The 21,136-nt window shown below is 35.7% G+C and overlaps 2 protein-coding genes and 1 long non-coding RNA gene across 5 annotated transcripts; 1 reads left to right on the forward strand and 2 right to left on the reverse strand.

Moving 5' to 3' along the window:
• Positions 1–291: 291 nt before the first annotated feature.
• LOC309487717 lies at positions 292–4,233 on the reverse strand. The gene is made up of 4 exons (XR_014201906.1): positions 3,868–4,233; positions 3,385–3,718; positions 1,440–1,544; positions 292–1,346 (listed from the first exon to the last, which is right to left on the reverse strand). It is a non-coding gene; the product is annotated as an uncharacterized lncRNA (long non-coding RNA).
• Positions 4,234–6,235: 2,002 nt separating this feature from the next.
• Positions 6,236–12,532, reverse strand: mon1a (MON1 secretory trafficking family member A). Of its 2 annotated transcripts, none has more exons than XM_082155478.1 (6): positions 12,386–12,532; positions 11,475–11,724; positions 9,850–10,251; positions 8,307–9,072; positions 8,017–8,164; positions 6,236–7,574 (listed from the first exon to the last, which is right to left on the reverse strand). In XM_082155478.1, the coding sequence occupies exons 2-6, from the start codon at positions 11,617–11,619 to the stop codon at positions 7,434–7,436; spliced, it is 1,602 nt and encodes a 533-aa protein (XP_082011604.1). In that variant the 5' UTR covers positions 11,620–11,724; positions 12,386–12,532; the 3' UTR covers positions 6,236–7,433. The 2 variants fall into 2 exon arrangements, with proteins under 2 accessions (XP_082011604.1, XP_082011605.1); XM_082155479.1 differs by having other exon boundaries at positions 11,475–11,688; positions 12,386–12,522.
• A 171-nt stretch (positions 12,533–12,703) lies between these two features.
• traip (TRAF-interacting protein) lies at positions 12,704–18,276 on the forward strand. Of its 2 annotated transcripts, none has more exons than XM_082155488.1 (16): positions 12,704–12,856; positions 12,993–13,097; positions 13,576–13,633; positions 13,729–13,815; positions 13,906–13,945; positions 14,035–14,162; positions 14,251–14,345; positions 15,574–15,687; positions 15,867–15,954; positions 16,085–16,174; positions 16,396–16,484; positions 16,592–16,747; positions 16,831–16,867; positions 16,964–17,071; positions 17,408–17,458; positions 17,557–18,276. In XM_082155488.1, the coding sequence occupies exons 2-16, from the start codon at positions 13,000–13,002 to the stop codon at positions 17,671–17,673; spliced, it is 1,356 nt and encodes a 451-aa protein (XP_082011614.1). In that variant the 5' UTR covers positions 12,704–12,856; positions 12,993–12,999; the 3' UTR covers positions 17,674–18,276. The 2 variants fall into 2 exon arrangements, with proteins under 2 accessions (XP_082011614.1, XP_082011615.1); XM_082155489.1 differs by having other exon boundaries at positions 12,730–12,906.
• The last annotated feature ends 2,860 nt before the right edge of the window (positions 18,277–21,136 follow it).

Consider the following 21,136-nt stretch of genomic DNA (forward strand, 5'->3'; position numbering starts at 1 on the left):
ACAACCACCATACAATGAAAAAAATCCATTCACTCTTTTTTTTTTTTTTATCCTCAAAAAGCCTAAAGACTCTCAATAATCATGATGTCATATTGCTCATGCTCCGCCCACAACCACTGACGGACTGTCCCATATTAGCATATTTCTGCCCTCAGCCATTTGAGCAGGTTGCCATGGCAGCACTTTATGTGTCTTGTGTCAACCATAGACAGTAATAGAAAGGTGTCAACATGAATAGAGGGGTGGGGTGAGCAGTTGCTCATTATCATTTAAAGAGACATGCACTGAAACTTATGGAAAATGGGCATCCAAAGACCCCTTTAATATAGAACCAATGATGCAAATGGTCAACATTTATATTTCCTTGTGTTTGTACTAATTTAACATTAGTTTATGGTATCTGATTTAATGAAAAACATATTTCAACTTATTCATAGCAAACCTTTTTGTTCTCCTAATGTTATATCATAATACCATATTTTCTTAAATTATTTTTAAAAAGTACTTTGACAGATGTTACATTGTCCAAATGTACTATTATTATGTATTATCCACACTATTATATTATAATATATTATATTATAACATGTTATATTTATATAGTTATGAAGGGGCTTGAATACTCGACATTCATTACATTATCAACATTGAAGTACTGCTTGATGAATTATGTAAATTAATTCATCATTTCATCTTATTAAATCACAAACCTAATTTCATATGATCTCTTACTGTGTCCTCAAAATGCAATCTATTGGGAGAAGTGTATTTTTTATCTTAAAAATACTACTATAAATATACAAAGCACACCTAAAGTGTATGGACTCATGTAACAGGGAAAATGTGCTGTAATTCAACTTTCATCAATACGAAATTATTAATCCCTGTTACTTTCCTCTCTTTCTAATTATTCTGCACAGCGACAAGAATATAGCGAGGGATTTTGATCATTCAAATTTTAGTGTTTAATAAGACTGCTAATAAAGTAAATGTTAATAAATGGTTATTTTACATGATTAACTTCATGATTAGAAATACAACAGCAAGCTTATTAGACAGGTGATCATTTTCAACAAATACATTTCCCTCAATTAATCAAAAAAGCTTGAAACTGCTTTACATTGACAAAACTGAGCATCCAAATACAAAGAAAACCAAAAGAAAACCAGATTTCAGTTGGAAAAAAGTACTGGTTCCAGCAGAAACAGGTGTATTTTTTGCCTCAAGACATGAAAAATTAAATATATTTAGTCCTGAGGGTAGTGCACTGCTCACTATTGCACTGTTATTACAGATGTTTTGGCTTGTGCATCCTTTGACAATTAAGTTCATGCCATTTAATCCAACTGAGAAAAAAAGAGAAGAGTAATTCACATTAGGAAACAGCAATTCTGTCTCTGCATAGATTCGATTTTAATAAGCAATTGTCCATGAATCACCTTCTGCAGTGATGCACTGGTTCTCGTCACCTTTACATTTCAGTGTGTTTGTGCAGTTTGTATCAATGCAGGTGTCACAGCTCAATCCATTCTCTGAGTCTGAAGCTGTAAAGAAAAGCAGAGACATTTGAACTTAGACATACATTAAAAAGCCTTAGCCACTGTCGCCATATTGTCAGAGACTTTCAAAAAGGGCACGAAACACCACAAGTATCATACAAGTGATCCATAGGGCTTGTGCGTTATATTTACATCTTCTGAATCTATACAATGGCTTTGTATGATGAACATACTTATTTAAACATTAACTCTCTGAAAAAAGAACATGATTCAGAAATAAATTATTCTTTTGAGTGAGATCTTTTCCCTGATTCAGTTGATCCAGTTCACAAAAGCAGTCAGAATGACCTGGTTCTTGATTTCAAATCAATGATGTACTAGAAATAAAGATTATCAGTCAATAACGACATCAAATATGTATGGGCCACTTTTGTGGTGATTCTGTGCCCTTTTTGAAGTTTGAAACTTCCATTCATTGCAAATGCATTGAAGAAAATGACCAGTAGCCTATATTCTTTAAAATTTCTCATTTTGTATTACATGGAAGACACCCCTTCCAACTCCCAGAGTTATCCTTCCCGTCCAAATCTAATGCTACCACATCTTTAAATTACTATTGAGCAATTCCAGCCTTATGGACATGACATTTGCAGTCAAAACTTGAAATATAAATTCTCAGAAAATGCATTTAATACCAAAATATTGAAACGTCTGTTTATATATCCATACTCCCTTAATAAAGGAGTCCAGACATTAGAAAAATATCAGTCTACACATCCGTTTTATATTTAATATGAGGGAAATAGGCTACACATGCGTTACGGACGTGACACAAAAAATCTTTAACTTTTAGGTGGCAAAATATTTTTTTGTCATTCTGTGAAATACACTGCGCAAACCAAAAGTAATACTACCCACCGGATGAAGAAGGGTTGGCTCTCCACAGAACATAAAATATTCATTTCATTTTATTTTTCGTGTTTCGCATTTATGAGGAAAAAACAATGTTAAGGACGTGAGCGCTTTGAAAGCGGGACTAAAAGACTGCTTTTAATCTTTCACAGAGACCTCAAATAGGCATTTTAAACACCAAATATTAAGGATTGGCATATCAAGTAAAATAATATTCGATGATTGTTTGAAAATCGTCTCCCCATGCTCAAAGGTAAGACGGCGTTCGCTCAAATCCCGCTCCGACATTAAATTTCTCTGTACAATAGGCCTACGTGTTGTAGCCTAGTCATTAAATAAAACGATTTAGTTTCATATTTATGTTTAAGAAAAAATATTTATTTTTCAATTTCATCTATGTTGATTATGTGAAAAGTGAAAAGCATGAGTAAGATCATGCATAAGATGCGCAGTATATCGGGAGACGAGTGGGCAGACATGATTTTGACCACTTCATTAAGTTTGTTTTTGTAGAAAGCCTTTCTTTAAAGTGAATTTCGTTTTGTATTAATTGTATCTTAATTTAAATCAATGTTTCATCAACCAATTGCCTGGATTTAATAAATAAGAAGTAAATATTGCAGGCTATATAATCAGGACATGGAGGCGCCGGCACGTGAACTAGAGCTCGTCTCATAAATTAACTATTAAAAAATTTACCGCTGCTATTAAAAGCTACTTGCCTCACAGACCTGAGAAATATATCTATAGAAAGCTTGAAATGTGTACTTTTAAACAAAACAATTCAAAACGAAAGAAAACAGACTGCTCTCTGCTTATGTAATCCGTATGAAATGTGCATTTCTCTCTGGTTACCACCGCTCAATAGTTAATATTGTTCTTTGTTGTTCAGTATAGAGGTTTTTCAAATGTTATTTAATACAAATATTTATTAATAATATTTTCCTCCTTTACATTCACATGTTTATAGTACCTGTAGAATTGTTGCAGAAGTCTGAAGAACAGCATTTGGAGGACGTCCAGAACTCTCCAACATTTATGCTCGAATTAACACACGAGGCAGCAGCGCAACTCTTCACAACATCTACAATCAACAACATTAAAAATAAAGAAGATTCACTAGCAAACCCAGTCAATAACATATTCCTTACCAAATGCATGTTTCATAATCATGTTATTCTTACCGTACGTGTTCATGTACTTGGTGGTCACGGAACTGCACTGTGAACTTGAAGAACAGATAGCAGTTGGTGAGCATGTTCCAGGTGGAACGTCAGTGGTACAGTTAGAGCACGTCAGTGTCAGTGCTGAAAGACAATGAGAAGATAAAAAGATTTTTTTAAAACAATTAAATAAATATCTGCAAAAGACTCACAAAATGTAATTAAAGTTCCTTTATCAGCAAAGCTATAAAATAAATGGATGGACACATGGAAATAAATCCTGTATGACGTACCTTCGGAGAAAAACACAGTGAAAAGAACCACGGAGATGATTTGCAGTGCCATGATCCAGATGAAGGGTGTCAGATGGACAGTGCGGGAATATTATATACTGGATTTACAGAGGTGGGGTTTGTGTTAGATTTACATCATGACACATGCATAAACTAAACATGATTACGTGATACACAATGTAGGTTTAATTTATTAAGCAGAATACATGTCCTCATGACACTACTGAGTTATAGTATATTATACAATAAATAATGTAAATATAATAAAAGAAAATGTATTCTAATTATAAATACTTTAATTTCAACTAAATATACATGAAAACTGGTTTGCAAAGTATACCATTCATCATTTGTATATTTGAATGCAGAAGTACATAAAGTACAATTCCTTTTCATAAAAAGAAATAACACAAATACTGTACATGTTAATGTATTTCACAACTCTAATTTTACAGATGGAGATGTCTATAAATGTTGTATTTATAAATGTTTTATCTCAGAATAACAACACACAAAAATATGTCTCAAAAATAACAATTATGAACTATGAGACTAAGATATGTCTTTTCATTCTTTTGAGTGGATAAATGTCAATTCTCAAATAAATAAATAGAAACTGTAAGTAAACTCTGTTAGCATATATTCAACTTATTGACAATGATTTAGTAACACTGACCAGTTATTACCATTTCAAAATAAATATATATTTAATATAAATAATTGAAATAAGTAAGTAATACATAAAATAAGTCTAAAATCATAAATTCAACTTGATGACAATGATTCAGTAAGACCAACCAAAAATAAATGTGATTTTACTTTCTTGACATCAACTATTTCCCCGTTATTTTACATACTTTCCCTGAATCTGTAAAGTTCGTGTTTGTTTGTTTGTTGTGTTTTCCCCCCAAATTCAAATCATTCAGGGTTTTTTATTTGCATGCTGCATTTTTCTCTACAATCTACAGTTGAATGCAAATGTTATGTTTACATATGTGGATATAAAAAGTTTTTCTTCACCTTTGAAAACAGACTGTCAGTTGTTAAAGGAATAGTTCACTTCAAAATGAAAATGATATCATTTACTCACCCTCAAGTTGTTTCAAACCTGTGTGAATTTCTTTCTTCTGCTGAACACAAAAGAAGATATTTTGAAGAATGTCGGTAACCAAACAGTTGATGGACCCCATTGACTTCCATAGTTTTTCTTGAGTTTGTCTACTAGAATATTTGATCCTTACAATATGTTATTTCATTAGGATTGGTTCTAAATTATGACAGAAATCCCCTAAGCATTCATCCCTTTTTTCATTTTTAGAATTATTTATTAACTGCAAGATGTGACATCTTGACAGCAGAGGAGACCCATTTGTTCACACAAAAAAAGGAAAATTCATCATGTTCACCCCCATGTTGTTCCTATGAATTACTTCTGTGAAACACACAAATACATTAACATTAACTGCAACCATCCTTAGCTTTTGTCACTAATACTGATTTCCATATTTTTGCATTTCATGTGTATTTTCCTTGTATCATCTTTCCAGTCACATCAAGAATAGCGTGAGTTTATTCACAGAGTAACCACATTTCTATTTATACTGTAAGAATCAGTAATCCTTTGTCTCTAGACACATACCTGAGCACATACCTGGGGGAGGGACTGAATGAATACTTCTATTCAACAAGGGTTCATTAAATTGATCAAAAGTGAAAGTAAAGATTTTTTTAATGTTACAAAAGATTTCTATTTCAAATAAATGCTGTTCTTTTGAACTTTTTATTCATCATCATCTAAAAATGTCAACATTGATAATAATAAGAAATGTTTCTTATTACCAAATACGCAAGCATAATTAGAATAATTTCTGAAGGTTCATGTGACTGGAGTAATGCTGAAAATTCAGCTTTGCATCACAAAAATAAATTAAATTACATTTTAAAATATATTAAAATAGTAATTATATTTCACAAAATAATTTTTACTGTATTTTTGATTAAATAAATCCAGCTTTGGTGAGAAAGACTTCTTTAAAAAAACTTTCAAAAAAAATCTTACCAACCCCAAACTTTTGAACAGTAGTGTACAAGACACAAATACGCTTTTATAGCTTTTAATGACACAAATAAATCTTAACACAAATATTAAATCAACATGTTATTCTTTGATTATTTGTATTGATTACTATTAATTAGTTAATATTGCTATTTTATATTCAGAAATAAAAACTATAAGGAGAATAAATGTCTGGATCCGACATGATTAAAGCTGTCATCCCTATATCCTAAAACACAACAGCATCATGTAACTTTTCATTTGATGAATTAAAGAGAGAGCCAAGCAATAAAGTAAACATATGGCAAAATGTACATGTCTTCTGCAAATGCATTTAATTTCTTAAGATTGTTTTCAACTTGGTGCATGTGTCAAAATTGCTTTAGACGTAAAGTATAAGCATGAGTGCCACCACCACCACCACAAATATTTTTGAAATACCAGATGTACAAATTACTATTATTCTCTGGCATATATTAACATCTACATAATTTATCTCATTATTTCCCATAGGACTAGAATAACCAGACCACACATTGATAACTTGAGTGCATTAGAATCCCTAATGACACACAGTGTCACTTACACTATTAATTCAAATTAAAGCATTAGTAACAAATTAAAAATCAAGTGCACCTATGAAACAAAAGAAAATCATAATATAAAAAGTGACTATATCTGATTCAATTGGTCCTTAGATATAGTTTTGGAGAGGCGCTCAGTAGCAACACATTGTCAGTCACTGAAACATTTGAACCAGAGAGATGGAGATCTTTATACAGACCAATTCACAAGTGGATTGGTCTGGGGACCAATCCTCTTTAAATCGAGCCATGCTTCAGGTTTTTGCAATGTTTGCACCTAGTCAGTCATGTCTTTTAAAAAAAATGCTTGTCAGTTTGGTTAGCTATACTTTCAGTCCCTCTACATTACACATAATTGAATGTCACCCAAACGAAACACATAAAAAACAAACCTTGTTTATCTTCTCATGAATATAAAGAAATATGAAGGCCACAGCTCAATAATCTATTAATGCAATCAGTAATACTTGTTAACTTGGCTCATTTAAAACTACAGATGTTAGGTTGAAACAGTGACAGGTCTATTATATATCTGTATATACGTATATATAAAAAGCGAAGGCCTAGATGTTCAGTTTCTAGCAGCGTACAGACAGTGTAAGCATTTATTAGATTGTTTAGTTCTACTGCCTTCGATGTTTTGCTGCTGGTTACAGGGCCACATTTAAAAGCAATTATTTGTTAATACAGCATTACTTTCACAACACTTTTCCCACCTTTTTTTACTCAGTTTCAAACTTTCCTGATTCCACCGACTGCAGTTCACCAGTGTGAGTAGCCCTCAAAATAGCAATCAAGCCCTTAATATCTGACAGCATCCTTTTGCATATTCATGCATTCACGTAGGCTCACAGGTGCTGCTCTTCCAGCAGTCTGAAGTCAGACGTTCACTAGTGTTACAGGTGTTGAGAGCTACCTGAACTGGCTCAGTATGTTAAGGGACTGAGTATGAACAGACGATCCTCCTCCTTCCTGATCCACTTTAGGAGTTTGTTGACAGCGGATACAGCAAGGCTCTTTGTTCCCAAAGGACTGAAGCAGAGGTAGAGCTCGAAGCCACTTGTTACCTATAGAGAGTTGAGGTTTGACAATGTAAGAAAGGTAGGAAGCAGCAAAAACCTCAGGGTTTCAATGCACTGAAAGGAACAGTTCACCCAAAAATGAAAATTCTGTCATCAATTACTCGCCCTCATGTTGTTCCAAACCCGTAAGACTTTCGTCAGCTACGCAACTACCACTCTGACGCTTCAAAAATGTATAAAGAGATCGTAAAACGAATCAAAATGAATTGAGCGATTTAGCCCAAATTTTCAGAAGAGACGCAATCGCTTTATTTGATGAACAGATTGAATTTAGGCTCGGAACAACTTGAGGGTGAGTAAATGACGACAGAAATTAAATTTCATTTTTGGGTGAACTATGCCTTTAACTGGATACCTCCTCAAGAATGCAAAAACATAACAAAATCTCTGAAAGGTATCCATCTAATGCACTTTACAGCAGACTCACCAAGGCATAAAGGTTTTCAGTGTCTGCACAGCGATAAATGTAGCGGAGGAGGCGTGTGGGGTTATGCAGGCAGCTGTGCAGCTGCTGGTACAATCCCATCAGCCTTTCTTTCTCCTCTTCTCCCTGGTATGGTGCTGGAAGGTCAGGGCTGACAGGAAAACAGGAAGTTAGATAAAAGGCAGGTGAAAACAATGAATATCAAGCTCCAATGCCTGTCCATCTGTCCATCTATCATCCATCCATCTATAATTTATTGTCTTTTCTTTTCATGATCATCACTAAACTCTTACCTTGTATAGAGCCCAGAGCTTTTAGATTTGTACACAAAGTGTCGCAGCTCAGGTATGCCGACCTGTGAGACAGGATAACTTGGCATGTTCAGCGCTTCCTGTAAGGATTGATATGCATTGCGTCTGCGCAAACGCTCCAGAAACCGCTTCTTGCAGTCGGAGAGGTTAAAGAAATCCTCTCGATCGGTGGATACCAGGATCAGACACAGATCAGAGGCTGGTTCCAGGTAAGAAATATGTGCATGGAAAAATCCAGCCGGGTTAAATTTGGGCAGACATATGGGCGTCCACCCCTCGCCTGCACGGAAGGAGGACGAAGAGCCGACCAAGTTGAAGAGCAAGTGCAGGTCCATGTGGTGCAGGAACTGGTCCTTTTTGCGCACCAGTGTCACAAGCCTGTTTCCTGCTAGTAGGATGGAGAATACCAGGTTCTTGGCTTTAGCAGCCTGCAAGCTGGAGGAGACCATGTCCCGGGCCGAGCTGGCCAAAGGCAGGCACATCACGGCGCTCAGCAGCAGGCCCGGGTCTTGGTCCAGGAGCCGCAGCAGGTTGTCGGTGAGGTGCTCTGAGCCGGCCAGCAGGCGCCGCAGGTCGTAGCTCTGCCGGTGCTGGAAAACGTGGTTCAGCTGCGTGAGGGTGAGCAGGCTAACAATCTGGTAGTAGATGTAATGAAGCTCTCGCGTCAATTCCCGGTCGGAGCAGCTTGTACGAAAGACGCCCACCAGGATGAGAGGGCTCTTCCGCAGGAATACCACCCTGTAGCCATCTGAAAGAGATGTTTACGCAAAAATGTCTAGGCTATATTGATTGTAGGGCAAAAACTCATGGAAGAGTGTATTATTTGCATTTTGATAATTTATTTAAAACACAATATAAAACCAAAAAGCAAAGCATAAGTCAGTTTTTTTCATTATAAAATAAAACAACTGTAATAAATATTATTAATATATAATAACAAGTAAATATAAACTGATGTTCCTGATAAAAATTGTCAAAAATATCTCACAAGTATACACAACCATTCTCAAGTTCTGGAAAGATTTTTTTCATCAAGGCTGCATTTATTTGATTTTTTTTTTTACATAAAAAATACAGTAAATACTGTATAATTTTAATTATAAAATTATAGTTTTCTATTTTTAATATATTTCAAAATATAATTTATTCCTGTGATGGAAAAGATAAAAAAGCTGTCATAAAAGCTGGAAAAAAATTCAGCATCAATACTCATCTTCAGTGTCACATGATCCTTCAGAAATCATTTTAATATGCTGATTTGATGCTCAAGAAACATTTTTATTTTTTATTAACAATCTATATATGGAAACCGTGTTACGTATTTTTCAGGATTCTAACAGAAAGTTCAAAAGAACAGATTATATTTCAAATCGTTTTTTTAACACAATATACTGTAGGCATCCTTACTGAATAAATGTATAAATCTTTTTTAATAAATCTTACTGAACCAAAACTTTTGAATAGTAGTGCACATATATCAATATCAGCTATTTTCCTTTTTGTTTCCTTTCTGGATATTTCCTACCTGCATGGATGGAGCGTATGATATTCTTCTTATCTTCTACAATTGACATGAGTAACATCATGACTCCCATGATGCTGGAGAGCGCCTCCTCTGTGCCGTAGCGTGTGTAGATGGGTTTCCCAGCCTCACTCAAGACAAACACATGCTTTCTGTGATTCCGCCACGTTTCGCTTGTCACATCCTCCTCTTTTGCCTTTTTCCTGCTCTGCACCTCCTCTTTGCCCACCTCCTCCTGTTCAGCCTCTAAGCTTTCCTCCTGTGCCTCCTCCTCACCTCCTTCCAGAGCCGCTTCTTGAGCGTCGCCCACCTCTGCAGATTTATCATCAGTGTTACACTCACTGTCAGCATTCAGGTCCTCGAAAGACTGGGCGTGAACAAACATGGCGCCCTCCTGTCCGGCACCTGTCAAGAAGTGACACATTGCTTAGAAAAGTACTACCACACCTCTGTTCAACAAGCTATATGACTTGAGGTATCATTAATGTAAATCACAGTGTTGACAATGGATAAGAAAAAAATCAAGAAAACGAAGTATTTTTCTGTGCATTTTGCGTAAAATAACATGGAAATTAAGAGTTCATTTACGATTAATGTTCAGAAATTTTCTGTACTTCTCATTTTGTTGTCATAAAATTGTATCATATAACATTCAAAGGTTTGGGGTCAGTAAGATTTTTTCAGCAAGGATGCATAAAATTGATCAAAAGTGACAGAAAAGACATGTATAATATTATAAAAGATTTCTATTTCAAATAAATGCTGTTATCTGGAACTTTCGATTCATCAAAGAATCATTAATTTTTTTTTGTTTAACTGTTTTAAACATTGATAATAGTATGAAATGTTACTTGAACACCAAATCAGCATATTAGTTTGATTTATGAAAGATCATGTGACACTGAAGATTGGAGAAATAATGCAGAAAATTCAGCTTTGCATCACAGGAATAATCTCTACATTTTCATTGCGCCCCTAAATGTACTCCTTTATGTACTCCTACATTTTTTAAATTAGGAACAAGTGCTTCTTGTGAAAAAAGCAAGCATCAAGCCCTCTCTTGCTGGTTAAAAGTGAGACTGGACAGTCAATGAGATTGAGGTGCTTCTGTACATGCATCAACTAAATGTATTAAAAACTACTTTTAACTCATTTAGGATCAAGAATTCCCACAAAGCCAAGTAGCCACTGTTATTTAACACAGGCACTCTTTTACTTTCCAGTTTGAGGAAACAGCCGGAAGACTTCTTTAAAGATTTCAAAGCATTATGAAACTGTTGTGATAAACTTCAACTTCTGTAAAGAATCATTTACATGACTAAACTAGTTCTAAGATTCTAGTCATCCATCACATACATACAGACGACATCTGGGTTATTTGATCACTCACTACAGGAAATATGCATGACTAAGAAAAAAGGTGTGGTTTGTTTATAAAGGACCAACATGTAGGCTTAAGAACCATATAGGTCTCATTAACTACTTTGTTACAGCATCATAAACATTTTGGAGACAAAAAATCTTTCTAAGATGAACAAAGATTACAATCTTGGACAAAAACAAAATCTATTTAAATCTAATAATCATTACACAGCTTTATAACTGAGAGTGTGAACTGTGAAACTAACCTGGCTCGGTCCCCTCCACCAGGCCGGGGGTCGGACTGTCCGACCGGTCCTGCCGGAGTCGATCTGATGGTGCCAAGTTGCCATTTTTAACCTCCCAGAATACACCCTTATTGTGGACGTCTGCCGCCATCCTGGCATCAGGCATAAGAGAAGACGCGGTGTCCTGTAGTGCCAGTCAGTGCCAGGAGCGATTCACTGCAGGATCCCTACAGCTCTGAAGGGCCAACAGTACAAGAGTTTCCATCAGTGTCTGGAAGTGAAATTACAGATAGACACATTAAAAGAGGAACTAGAAATTAGTAAATTCCTCAATTTAAAAAAGTTAACTTCTGACATTGGGTCATAGTGACCGACAACAGTGGAAAAATGGCATCTTTTTCATTTTTTGGGTGAAAGTTATGTGTTTGAGAACTCTGAACAACTGTTAGGAAAATCTATGCTTATCTGTAACGTTAATATTAATAATAATGTGTTGTTGGTAATTATGAAAGAAATATTAGCATATATTTACATCACAGTAATTCAGACTGTTTATACTTCTAATATCAACAATAATAATAATTCGCCTATTGGTATTATTAGCAGCTACTGTTTTTATAATAATTCTAGTAATACAATTTTAATTAAAATCCAATTTAACGTATTAAATGGTTACTCGGTTTAAAGCTGTAAAACATAGTGTATGTTAATGCCAGTCTTGAGATATTCATGCACCTGATTTGTGATTTTTCTCATGTTGTGCATAAATCCACTAGCACAGGCTAACGCACTAGCCACTGAGCTAAACCTCTAAAAACGGTTGAATTTCACAACAAGACATTTTCTTCTGCGCCAACTTCAATTTAATTACGTCTAACAGATGTTGTCCACACAGTTTAGACTCCTAATAAAACAATTTATCGCAACTGTACCTTAAACGGTCTTTATCCAAATCAGTGTAAGTTGACCTGCCGTTGGGTCAAAATTCAACTCCGACTGTCACAGAACAGGCAACACAAGAAAAGAGATGAACTATGGGAAATGTAGTTGTTAATTCAAGAACTTGTAGTTTTGTTTAAGTATTGTTACTTTGCTCAATACAATGTACACGTTTTTATGTCAAATTTAACGTTACACGCAAACCATATAAATCCCGCTTGGCTTTTTCTATAACGGTTTGATTTGATATTAACGGATTTCTGTACATTTCTCAGGCAGTTCGGAGTCGTATGTTGATGACGCGATCAAAGAGGAGGAGTCATTACGTTTGAACTAAGCGCGCTGCTTTGCTGTAATCGGGAGCTCAAAACTGAACCAAAAACAAACCATTTAATAATGTTTATGGCGTTTAATAGAGCAAATTCGTGTGAATAAGGCCCTTCAACCGTCTCAGCGTCATCTGGGTGAGTAAATACAGCACATGAAGGAATAAACCAGTAGCAGCTAGCACAAGGTATTACACAACACATCAGTAAAGAACAAAACACAAAACGTTCCATCAACATGGAGTTTTTAGGCTTTTTGTGTCTAATATTTTAGATCAACGATGCCCATTCGCGCATACTGCACCATCTGCTCGGATTTTTTTGATAATTCCAAAGATGTGGCTGCAATTCACTGTGGTCACACTTTTCACTATGTCTGGTAAGTGTCTCCTTATTCATTCTACTGCATGTTTGTTTTTATTGGTGAGACTTGTATATATTTATTAATAATATAAACAATTGTTATAACATTACGTATTGCTTAACACAAGATCATCATTGCCATGGAAAAGTCATGTAAATTTCTATAGTGAATTTAATTATTTTTGTCCTAGTTATTCTGAACAATATATAATTGGCTGAAATTATATAATTTCTCTTTGTTATTTTTGCTATACACACGCTATTTCTCTTTGCTAATTGCTCTTTATGCAATCTCTATAAAACTATAATAAAAATAAAAAAAGCTGGTAAAGTTAAGAAAATTCATCAGTCAAAAGGTGTGGGAAATTTAAACAGAGTATTAATGCATGTACATTCAAATAGTTCGAAATGTCAATGTTTGAATAATTAAACCGTGAATAATGTTTCTTAATGATATTAAAAGACTTTCCATGTTTATTTACCTTTCAACAAAGTCTTCTCCAGTGGTTTCAGTCGGCCCCAAGCAAAACCTGTCCTCAATGCAGGAAACAGGTAAACCTTTGGCTTGATCTGCGAACTGACTAATTCTTCTGTACAATTAAATGAATTTCTGGACTGAAATGAAACCCTCACTCTTTCTGTTTAAGGTCAGCACGCGACACATTATCAACAAGCTGTTCTTTGACATAGCCCCAGAGGATGATGGGACGCCAGTGGACGCCGAAAGTTTACAGGTGATAAAGCATGCTGTTGAATTTATTCAGTGCTCAGAGTTTAACAACGTATATTGACAAAATTGTCTTGTTTTATTGTTCCGATTTCAGAATGAGCTTGATCGCATGAAAGCAGTGTTGTCTGTAAAAGGTAAGACGGAAATCATTTCCTCAAGTTATTGATTGGTCCATCCATCCATCCATTCATATTTGTATGTTTGCATGTGTTGTACATTCCAGAGAAAGAATGGAGGGAGAAGCAGAAGTCAGTGGACACTCTAAAAGACACAATTGAGAAGCAGAAGAAGGACCTGGATAGAGTCCGGAAGGAAATCGGAGACAAAGACATGCTGTGTTCTGTCCTCCGGGTACGTTTTTTGGAAAACTTGTCTATTAGTCTGGCATGCTTTCTGCACTAATTTAATGCTGGTCTTTTTGTTGTATATGAATTCTCAGAAACAGATGAATTTCTTGGAGAGTCAGAAAAATGATGGACAGGCAGCCAAGGAGGAAGCCAAGCGACTCAGAGTCAAAATGAAAACCTATGAGAGGTACAAGTCATGTGTCTCGTAAGACACTACATTTCGTTTTTTAATGCAGGGGTCTGTGAAAAAGTCTAGAGAAAAACTGTAAAAAAATAAATAATTTAAATGAATAAATTAGATTAAAATAAATGAATAAAAAATGTGATTAAAATGAAAAAAAATAGGTAGTTATTATTCTAATAAATAGATTAAATTAGATTAAAAGCAATAAACAACGATTGATTAATATAAATAAATAATTAAACAAAAATTAAAGTTAAATAAACAAAAATAAAACATTATTTATGTAAATAAATAATACATTTAACATTACTATAGTGAGAAGTAAATGTATATAATAATGTATCTTAATTTTATATTTATAATTTATAATATTTTTCAGTTTATAAATTGGGGATTTATTAAAGATAGATGCCTTTTAAATTTTAGCATTAGGTCTGTGGCATCCCTCTAGTTTAACGTGTGTGAGAGAGTTATAGAGAAATAGACAACGAGTGAATTATTGTTTTTCCAACATCAATAATTCAGTGTATTTTTATGAACACCTCAGTAGTGATTTGCACTCAAAAATCTAATTTAATTATTTTCATTGATCACATGGAGAGATAGACACAAACTTTCCATTGTGACAAACTAAAGAAGGCTTTGTGTCCATCTGCCCATATAATCAATAAATATATTAACCTTTTGATTTTTGAGTGTGACATTATGGTAATGGTAAATGTCACAGTTACGTCACTGCAGTCGCGTGCGCATTGTGGTGATTAAAAATGGATGAGATCCACTGAATAAGGTAAAAAATGTCTCGTTGTGCCTTTGGATGTCAGAATCAGAATGCAAAAAAAGATGTTCTTCATTTTAATAGAATCCCGTCTTCGATGACGCACTTTGAAGCAAAATGATGACGTTTATGATTGCAAGTCATTATACGAACAGACTGGACTGATGATTATTCGATTATAAGTCTACAATTAAAGCATGAATGTGATGTAAACAATAGATCTATTGAGGGGGGGATCTGAATATTGAGTTTATATCTCACAAATATGATTTTTCTTCTCAGAATTGTGAGATATAAAGTCGGTAGGATCCGACCAAAAAAACGCTTCATCACTGTTTGCAAACTCCCAAATGGTCTATTGAGGTTTTGATGCAAGTTATATGGATAATAAATATTTCCTGAGCTTTATTCTTATTTTATTAAATAAATATTGCATATGTTTCTGTCCTTTAGTTTAGATGTGGTCCTACAGGGTCAAAGGTCAGAGGTGGAGGCTATGATCACTGATATGGGTGTTGGTCAGTCTGCAGTTGAACAGCTCTCCATATACTGCATCTCACTTAAAAAGTAAGTTTTACTTCCAGCAAATCCACACATTCTCACCGCTGTATATTTAGTGCAGTTGTGTAGTTTTAAACCTAGAACTTCAGTAGTTTTACTTCCCAAACCATCAACACTTCCTCACCACCAGTTGTGCTTCTTCATATATGCTTGGACTTGCTCAGACTTATTGTATTTGTCCTTAGGGAGTATGAAAACCTGAAAGAAAGCAAGAAATCAACAAATGAAATGTGTGAGAAGCTAAAAAGGGAACTGCTCTCTTCTAACAGCAAGGTTACTTTCTTTTCTGTGAAATTATACATAAAAAAAGATGGTCATTATTGATTGTTTTATAATTTTCTTTAGCATCTATTTATTTATATGATCACTTTCTTATTTATATATATATATGTTTTCACTGCAGTTGCAGAAAGCCACTAAAGAGACAAACAGGATAAAGGAGGACATGAAGGCACTTCAGAATGACTTGTCCAACGCAGACAAAGAGATCACTGTTAGAAAATCACAATTTTATTATATAAAATATATACAAACACCCTTCTAGCTTATATTGATTGTTTTTCCAGTTTGGTGTGTTTTAAGGTTAAAAGTTACATAATTTGTATGCAAATGAAATTCAAGGGAAAGATGAACTGAGAAACTTACTGTTCTGGAAAAATGCATTTATAGTAAGTATGGAAATACTTTGACAAGATACACACTCATGTTTTGCAGAGCCTGAAGAAGAAGGTGGAAATTCTTCAGCGGACGTTAAGCACTCCAACTCGCACTAATGAGGCCATCAGCAGACTGGTGTTCGAAAGGTCAGAAATGACTTTTATTTGAACTAAATCCTCTCTTTGGTAGATCATATACTTTGAGATTGATTTGATAGATCTGCTGAAAGAGATGTTTATTCCTGCATTTCCAGCCCTGCTCCTCTGGAGCTGAAGCCTCCTGGTCATGGTCAGATGACAGACTCTCAGGAAATTGACCTGAACCTGACCTTTGACATCAACACACCTGAACAGGTGGAGAAGAAACCCGTTCAGGTCCCGTCTAAGAAGATTCGTCTGGACCCTTCGGCGTGAGTTTCCATTCTGCGCTGTACTGTTTAGTTACTGTTCATCAGATTTTTAGTGATATCCTTTTGTTTTCATTTTTCCACAGACCCTTATCCAACAACATGGAAAATGCACACGGACGGGTATGTGTTCAAGCGGGCTGTCTTGGTGTTGAAGAATGTGATATTGGATTAGATGGAGGGTGTAATATTTGCATGTGTGTGTGTTTTTGCTCCTAGAATGGTCGTGTTAAAGAAGATGATGTCATGGGGCCCATGTTAAGGAACTCGCTGCTCTTCAGAAAGAACGCGTTTGGGAGCATGCTGGACCCGTGCAAATTTGGCACTGTGAGAGACATACATGTTTTTATAACTTATTCTCCAAAACCATTCATGTAAAAGTATTCCTATGATGCAAAGCTGAATGTTCAGCATCATTACTCCAGTCTTCAGTGTCACATGATCCTTCAGAAATCATTCTAATATGATGATTTGCTGCTCAAGTAACATTTCTTATTATCATCAATGTTGAAATCAGTTGTGCTGCTTAATATTTGGTTGGAAACCATGAATTGTTTTTTTAATAAATCTGACTGACTCCAACCATTAAATGTTAATGTATATTTGGTTTGGTTTCGTTGTGTTTGTGCAGTTTGCCTTCATGTATCTTGCTTTTTATTCCAGGTAAGATCCGGCTATGATGGACTTGGAGGAAGAGCCAAATTTATCCAACCTGTATCCTTATCCCATGAAAATAGTTATATTGCTACTAATAATGATTTGAGTTATTGCTTTTGTTCATAAGATTTCCTTAATTATAGTATGTGCACCAGTCTCCTCTATCTGAGATTCGACCCCTCGCCATGAAGTCCAAGAGGAAGAAGGTTTCCAGGCCCGTTACAAGCAAACCCACCTCCAGCCTGACCACTCTGGATGGTTTCTTGGAATAAAACATCTAACATTTGATGTCTGCCAAGAAAATGCAATATGGGAAGCAACTATTTACAGCAGATTCAATAAGAGAAGGGGCTCTATTGGGCCATCGCTAAGAACTGTTTTACTGTGCATCTGACCAGTTTCAGGGGGATTTCCATCTGCAGTGATCTGGTGATAAACAGAGAACACTTGATGCCACTTGCTTTCGGACATTTTTAGCAGAGACTGAAGTCCAGTGCTAAACCGTGTTTGTGGAAACCTCAATGGCCACTCTTAGCTCTTCTGTATGTTTGTCTGTGTTTGTTTTTAAGCTCTTCCTTGTACAGATTGAATCGTCGCACTGGGTAGTGGGCACCTCATATTACGCTGGAATGAACTCGTCATGAGATAGAAAAGTTTTATTTATTACTTTGTCTTTGCTCACCATCAAAATGTAACAGGGTTGCATTTCTGTCGTTCAGTGTCTTTAGATCAGAATTTGTGTCCATTTTGTGTCTATTTGTTTAGTTTTTTCCCGTTTGGTCCATAGAAGTTTCTGTCTTTATGTTCTTTGAGATTTTCTTCTTGTCTCTGAATAGATGAGTATTATTTGAAACAATAAACTATAGTTTTTTAAATAATATTTACATCTCCATTGTAATCCCCATCAGGATTCTTGAAATTCTAAAAAAGGTGCCTTGTAATATATCCAAACACCAAAATATTGTATAAGCCAGACAAAACCCTGCTGAAAATGTAACAATGCCCTAGTGGAGTGTAAGTCTTCACATGTGCAGGCAGCAGGTGGCGCTAAAGGGTTGTGTATTTGACTGCTTTTTGTTTTTTTTTCAATAATCAAGCAATTGAAAAACACTGGACCTGGGACAAGCATATCATGAGTTCCACAAATATACTGTTTTCAACATTAATAAGAAATGTTTCTAAAGCACACAATCAGCATATTAGAAAACTGAAAATGTAGCTTTGGATAAATTATATATTAACATAGATAACACTTGTGAGATATAAACTCAAAATTTCATGGAAAAAGTCAGAATTGGGAGATATAATCTCAAAATTACCTTGTTCACAATTTTGTTCCGTAGCTTCTACAGCAGAACTGTCATTTTCTGCCACCGGATAGGCTCCGCCCACAAAATACATCACGCAAACATCCAAATTATCTATTGATGAGAAAAGAAAATTGCATATTTTGACATGATTTTTAGCTGTTGTCAATACTACGAACAACTATATCCAATGTGTCTACTTCCAGTTGGCACATCTTTCCATGAAAGAACTATTTCATGAATTATTTCAATCCTATTTCAAAAAGACTAGAATTCCTTGAGCAGCTTAACACTGAAGTGCAGACACCACGAAACCCATCTATTTGTAATCTCAGACAGCCAATATAAAGCCAGAACTTATAGATCACCGTAAAGGTCTTGTGACGTCCTGTGGAGAATAATTTTGATCTTATCATCAGTTCTGGCACTTCAACATCATTACACGCCTGTAAGCCTCTTGTGCATCAGGTCCTCACAGTTCCAATTTTGTCCCATATTTTTCCTTTATGAGGTGTGTGGACGACCCGCTGAATGCTGTTCATACTCTGGAAGGCTTCCATCAGGCTGAGGAGCCAGGGATTTATTCAGCGGACACAAAGGGAATCTGGTTTTGATGGGATGATTACTGATCTTGAAAGCCTCTCATGGAGCAGGTAATTGTGTCGTAGAGGTTATTATCTCTCCACAGCCTCCCGGTGCTTCCCGACTACCCATAATTCTCTCTGAGGTACACCAATGGAGGACTGAGTGATGTTTTCATGCAATTTTCACCTATGTCTTAGTGTATGTCTTTGTTCTTATTGGGAAGATTGTTTTTCCTATTGAGAGGTATGAGCAATCTCTACTTGTCCCGCTCAAATAGCCGTACGGTCTACTAATAGGCTTTTGGAATGAGATGGTCAGGGTCGTTTCTAGGCACAGGCCACCTGAAGTTAGCATGTTAACATATTGACACTGCATTTTAGCAACAAAAAAAATTGTGTTAATTACATTTAAGTGGCTGAATATGAGCTTAAGAAAGATGGCATTTTTCAAATGTTATCAGAAAGACGGTGATCAGATATACAAATATTTAGTGTGTATTGAAATTAAATAGTTTTAAAATTAATAGTGGCATCAGCAAAATTAACGAGTGATGATTTCCACAACTGAAGCTTCAATGTCGTATTGGAGAAAAAAAAACAGTCCAGAAAACACGAAAAAGCAGGTCTGTTCCTATCTGGAAATCTAAAGGTCAATGTAATAGATCACGGTATCATAGGAAATATATCTTGTCTAAGGCACCAAAATACTTCTGGACATGGTTTTGGACTTGATAGGTCATATGTGTAGACGTGAAAGGTTTAGTCTCCCTCCAAAACTTCCTTTCTCAGATTTCTCCGAACGTTTCTCAGAAGGTGTTCCCGTCAGATCAGTGCACTCGCTTTATAAGAACCATCTGTGCCGACTCGTGGTCCGACTCCGTAATTGTTTTCATTAGGTTAATGAAGCCATGGAAGATAAGATACGAGGTCTTTTTATGGACCATGAGGCTCATGGGAAAGCAGAACTGACAGGAAGCTGCGCGTGAAAGTCCCACAGAACATACTAAGCCGAACTGACCTCTCGCTCTCCTCCTAGTGCCTTGAACTTCCTACAAGACCTAAAAGGATTGAGAAGAAATTAGTGTGGCTTTTCTCATGTTCCCCAAACAGAAAATATTTACAGCCACATTTAGCGATGAGTTAAGTTGCTCTGGCCATGGCCACTTCCTGTCCAGGGCAGCAGCTGGGCGGCAGTATAAACATCTGTGGCTGATTTGGTCGTTCTGCTCCTCTGGGCTGTTTTAAAGCAGATCCTGGAGTGTTTACACAGAGCCAGTGGGGGAACGGCATGTGAACTAAAGCGAGTGGGCAGAGCTAAAGCAGGAGAGGGGCTCCGCTGGGCCTCCATTTCCTCTATTTTATGTCTATACAGATCTGGAAACTAATCATAGATCATGTAGGTTTGTGTTGAGATCTTTGCACAAATGCTTTATCACCCAAACTCCAGCGGGGGACGCTTGACAAGTGTTATAAGCAAGTGAGAAATGCTCATAATTTCCCATCTTAAATAACAGGTTTCAATTTTTGCTCCTCCCAGCTAAAACTGTATCATATTCAAGTATACATGTGTGGGTAGGCATGTGCACTTTTACATTAATCTGTCCTGGGGCCGGATTTACGAAAATCTTCTTAAAGTCACCATGAACGTTCTTCTTAAAGTCACCATGAACGCGATTGTGACCCCTTTTTTTTTACTTTTTATACTATTTTATTTTATTTTATTTTTTTATATATTTTATTCTTAGAATTTGTATTACTATGTTTCTTGTTGTATTTGTATTTGTATATGTGCACTGGAAGCTTCAGTACCAAGAAAAATTCCTTGTGGGTGCAAGCACACTTGG

The sequence above is a fragment of the Leuciscus leuciscus genome (assembly GCF_965113295.1).
Source record: "Leuciscus leuciscus genome assembly, chromosome: 23".
Lineage (NCBI taxonomy): Eukaryota > Metazoa > Chordata > Actinopteri > Cypriniformes > Leuciscidae > Leuciscus > Leuciscus leuciscus.

What these genes read in the sequence shown, in the direction of transcription:
- mon1a (XM_082155478.1), bottom strand. Translation starts at nt 11,619, where the DNA reads ATGCCTGATGCCAGGATGGCGGCAGACGTCCACAATAAGGGTGTATTC. An exon ending in GGTGGAGGGGACCGAGCCAG is followed by an intron (nt 10,252 to 11,474) that starts GTTAGTTTCACA and finishes ACTTCTTGACAG; the next exon opens with GTGCCGGACAGGAGGGCGCC. An exon ending in AGCTCTGGGCTCTATACAAG is followed by an intron (nt 8,165 to 8,306) that starts GTAAGAGTTTAG and finishes TTTTCCTGTCAG; the next exon opens with CCCTGACCTTCCAGCACCAT.
- traip (XM_082155488.1), top strand. Translation starts at nt 13,000, where the DNA reads ATGCCCATTCGCGCATACTGCACCATCTGCTCGGATTTTTTTGATAAT. An exon ending in CACACTTTTCACTATGTCTG is followed by an intron (nt 13,098 to 13,575) that starts GTAAGTGTCTCC and finishes CTTTCAACAAAG; the next exon opens with TCTTCTCCAGTGGTTTCAGT. An exon ending in ACGCAGACAAAGAGATCACT is followed by an intron (nt 16,175 to 16,395) that starts GTTAGAAAATCA and finishes CATGTTTTGCAG; the next exon opens with AGCCTGAAGAAGAAGGTGGA.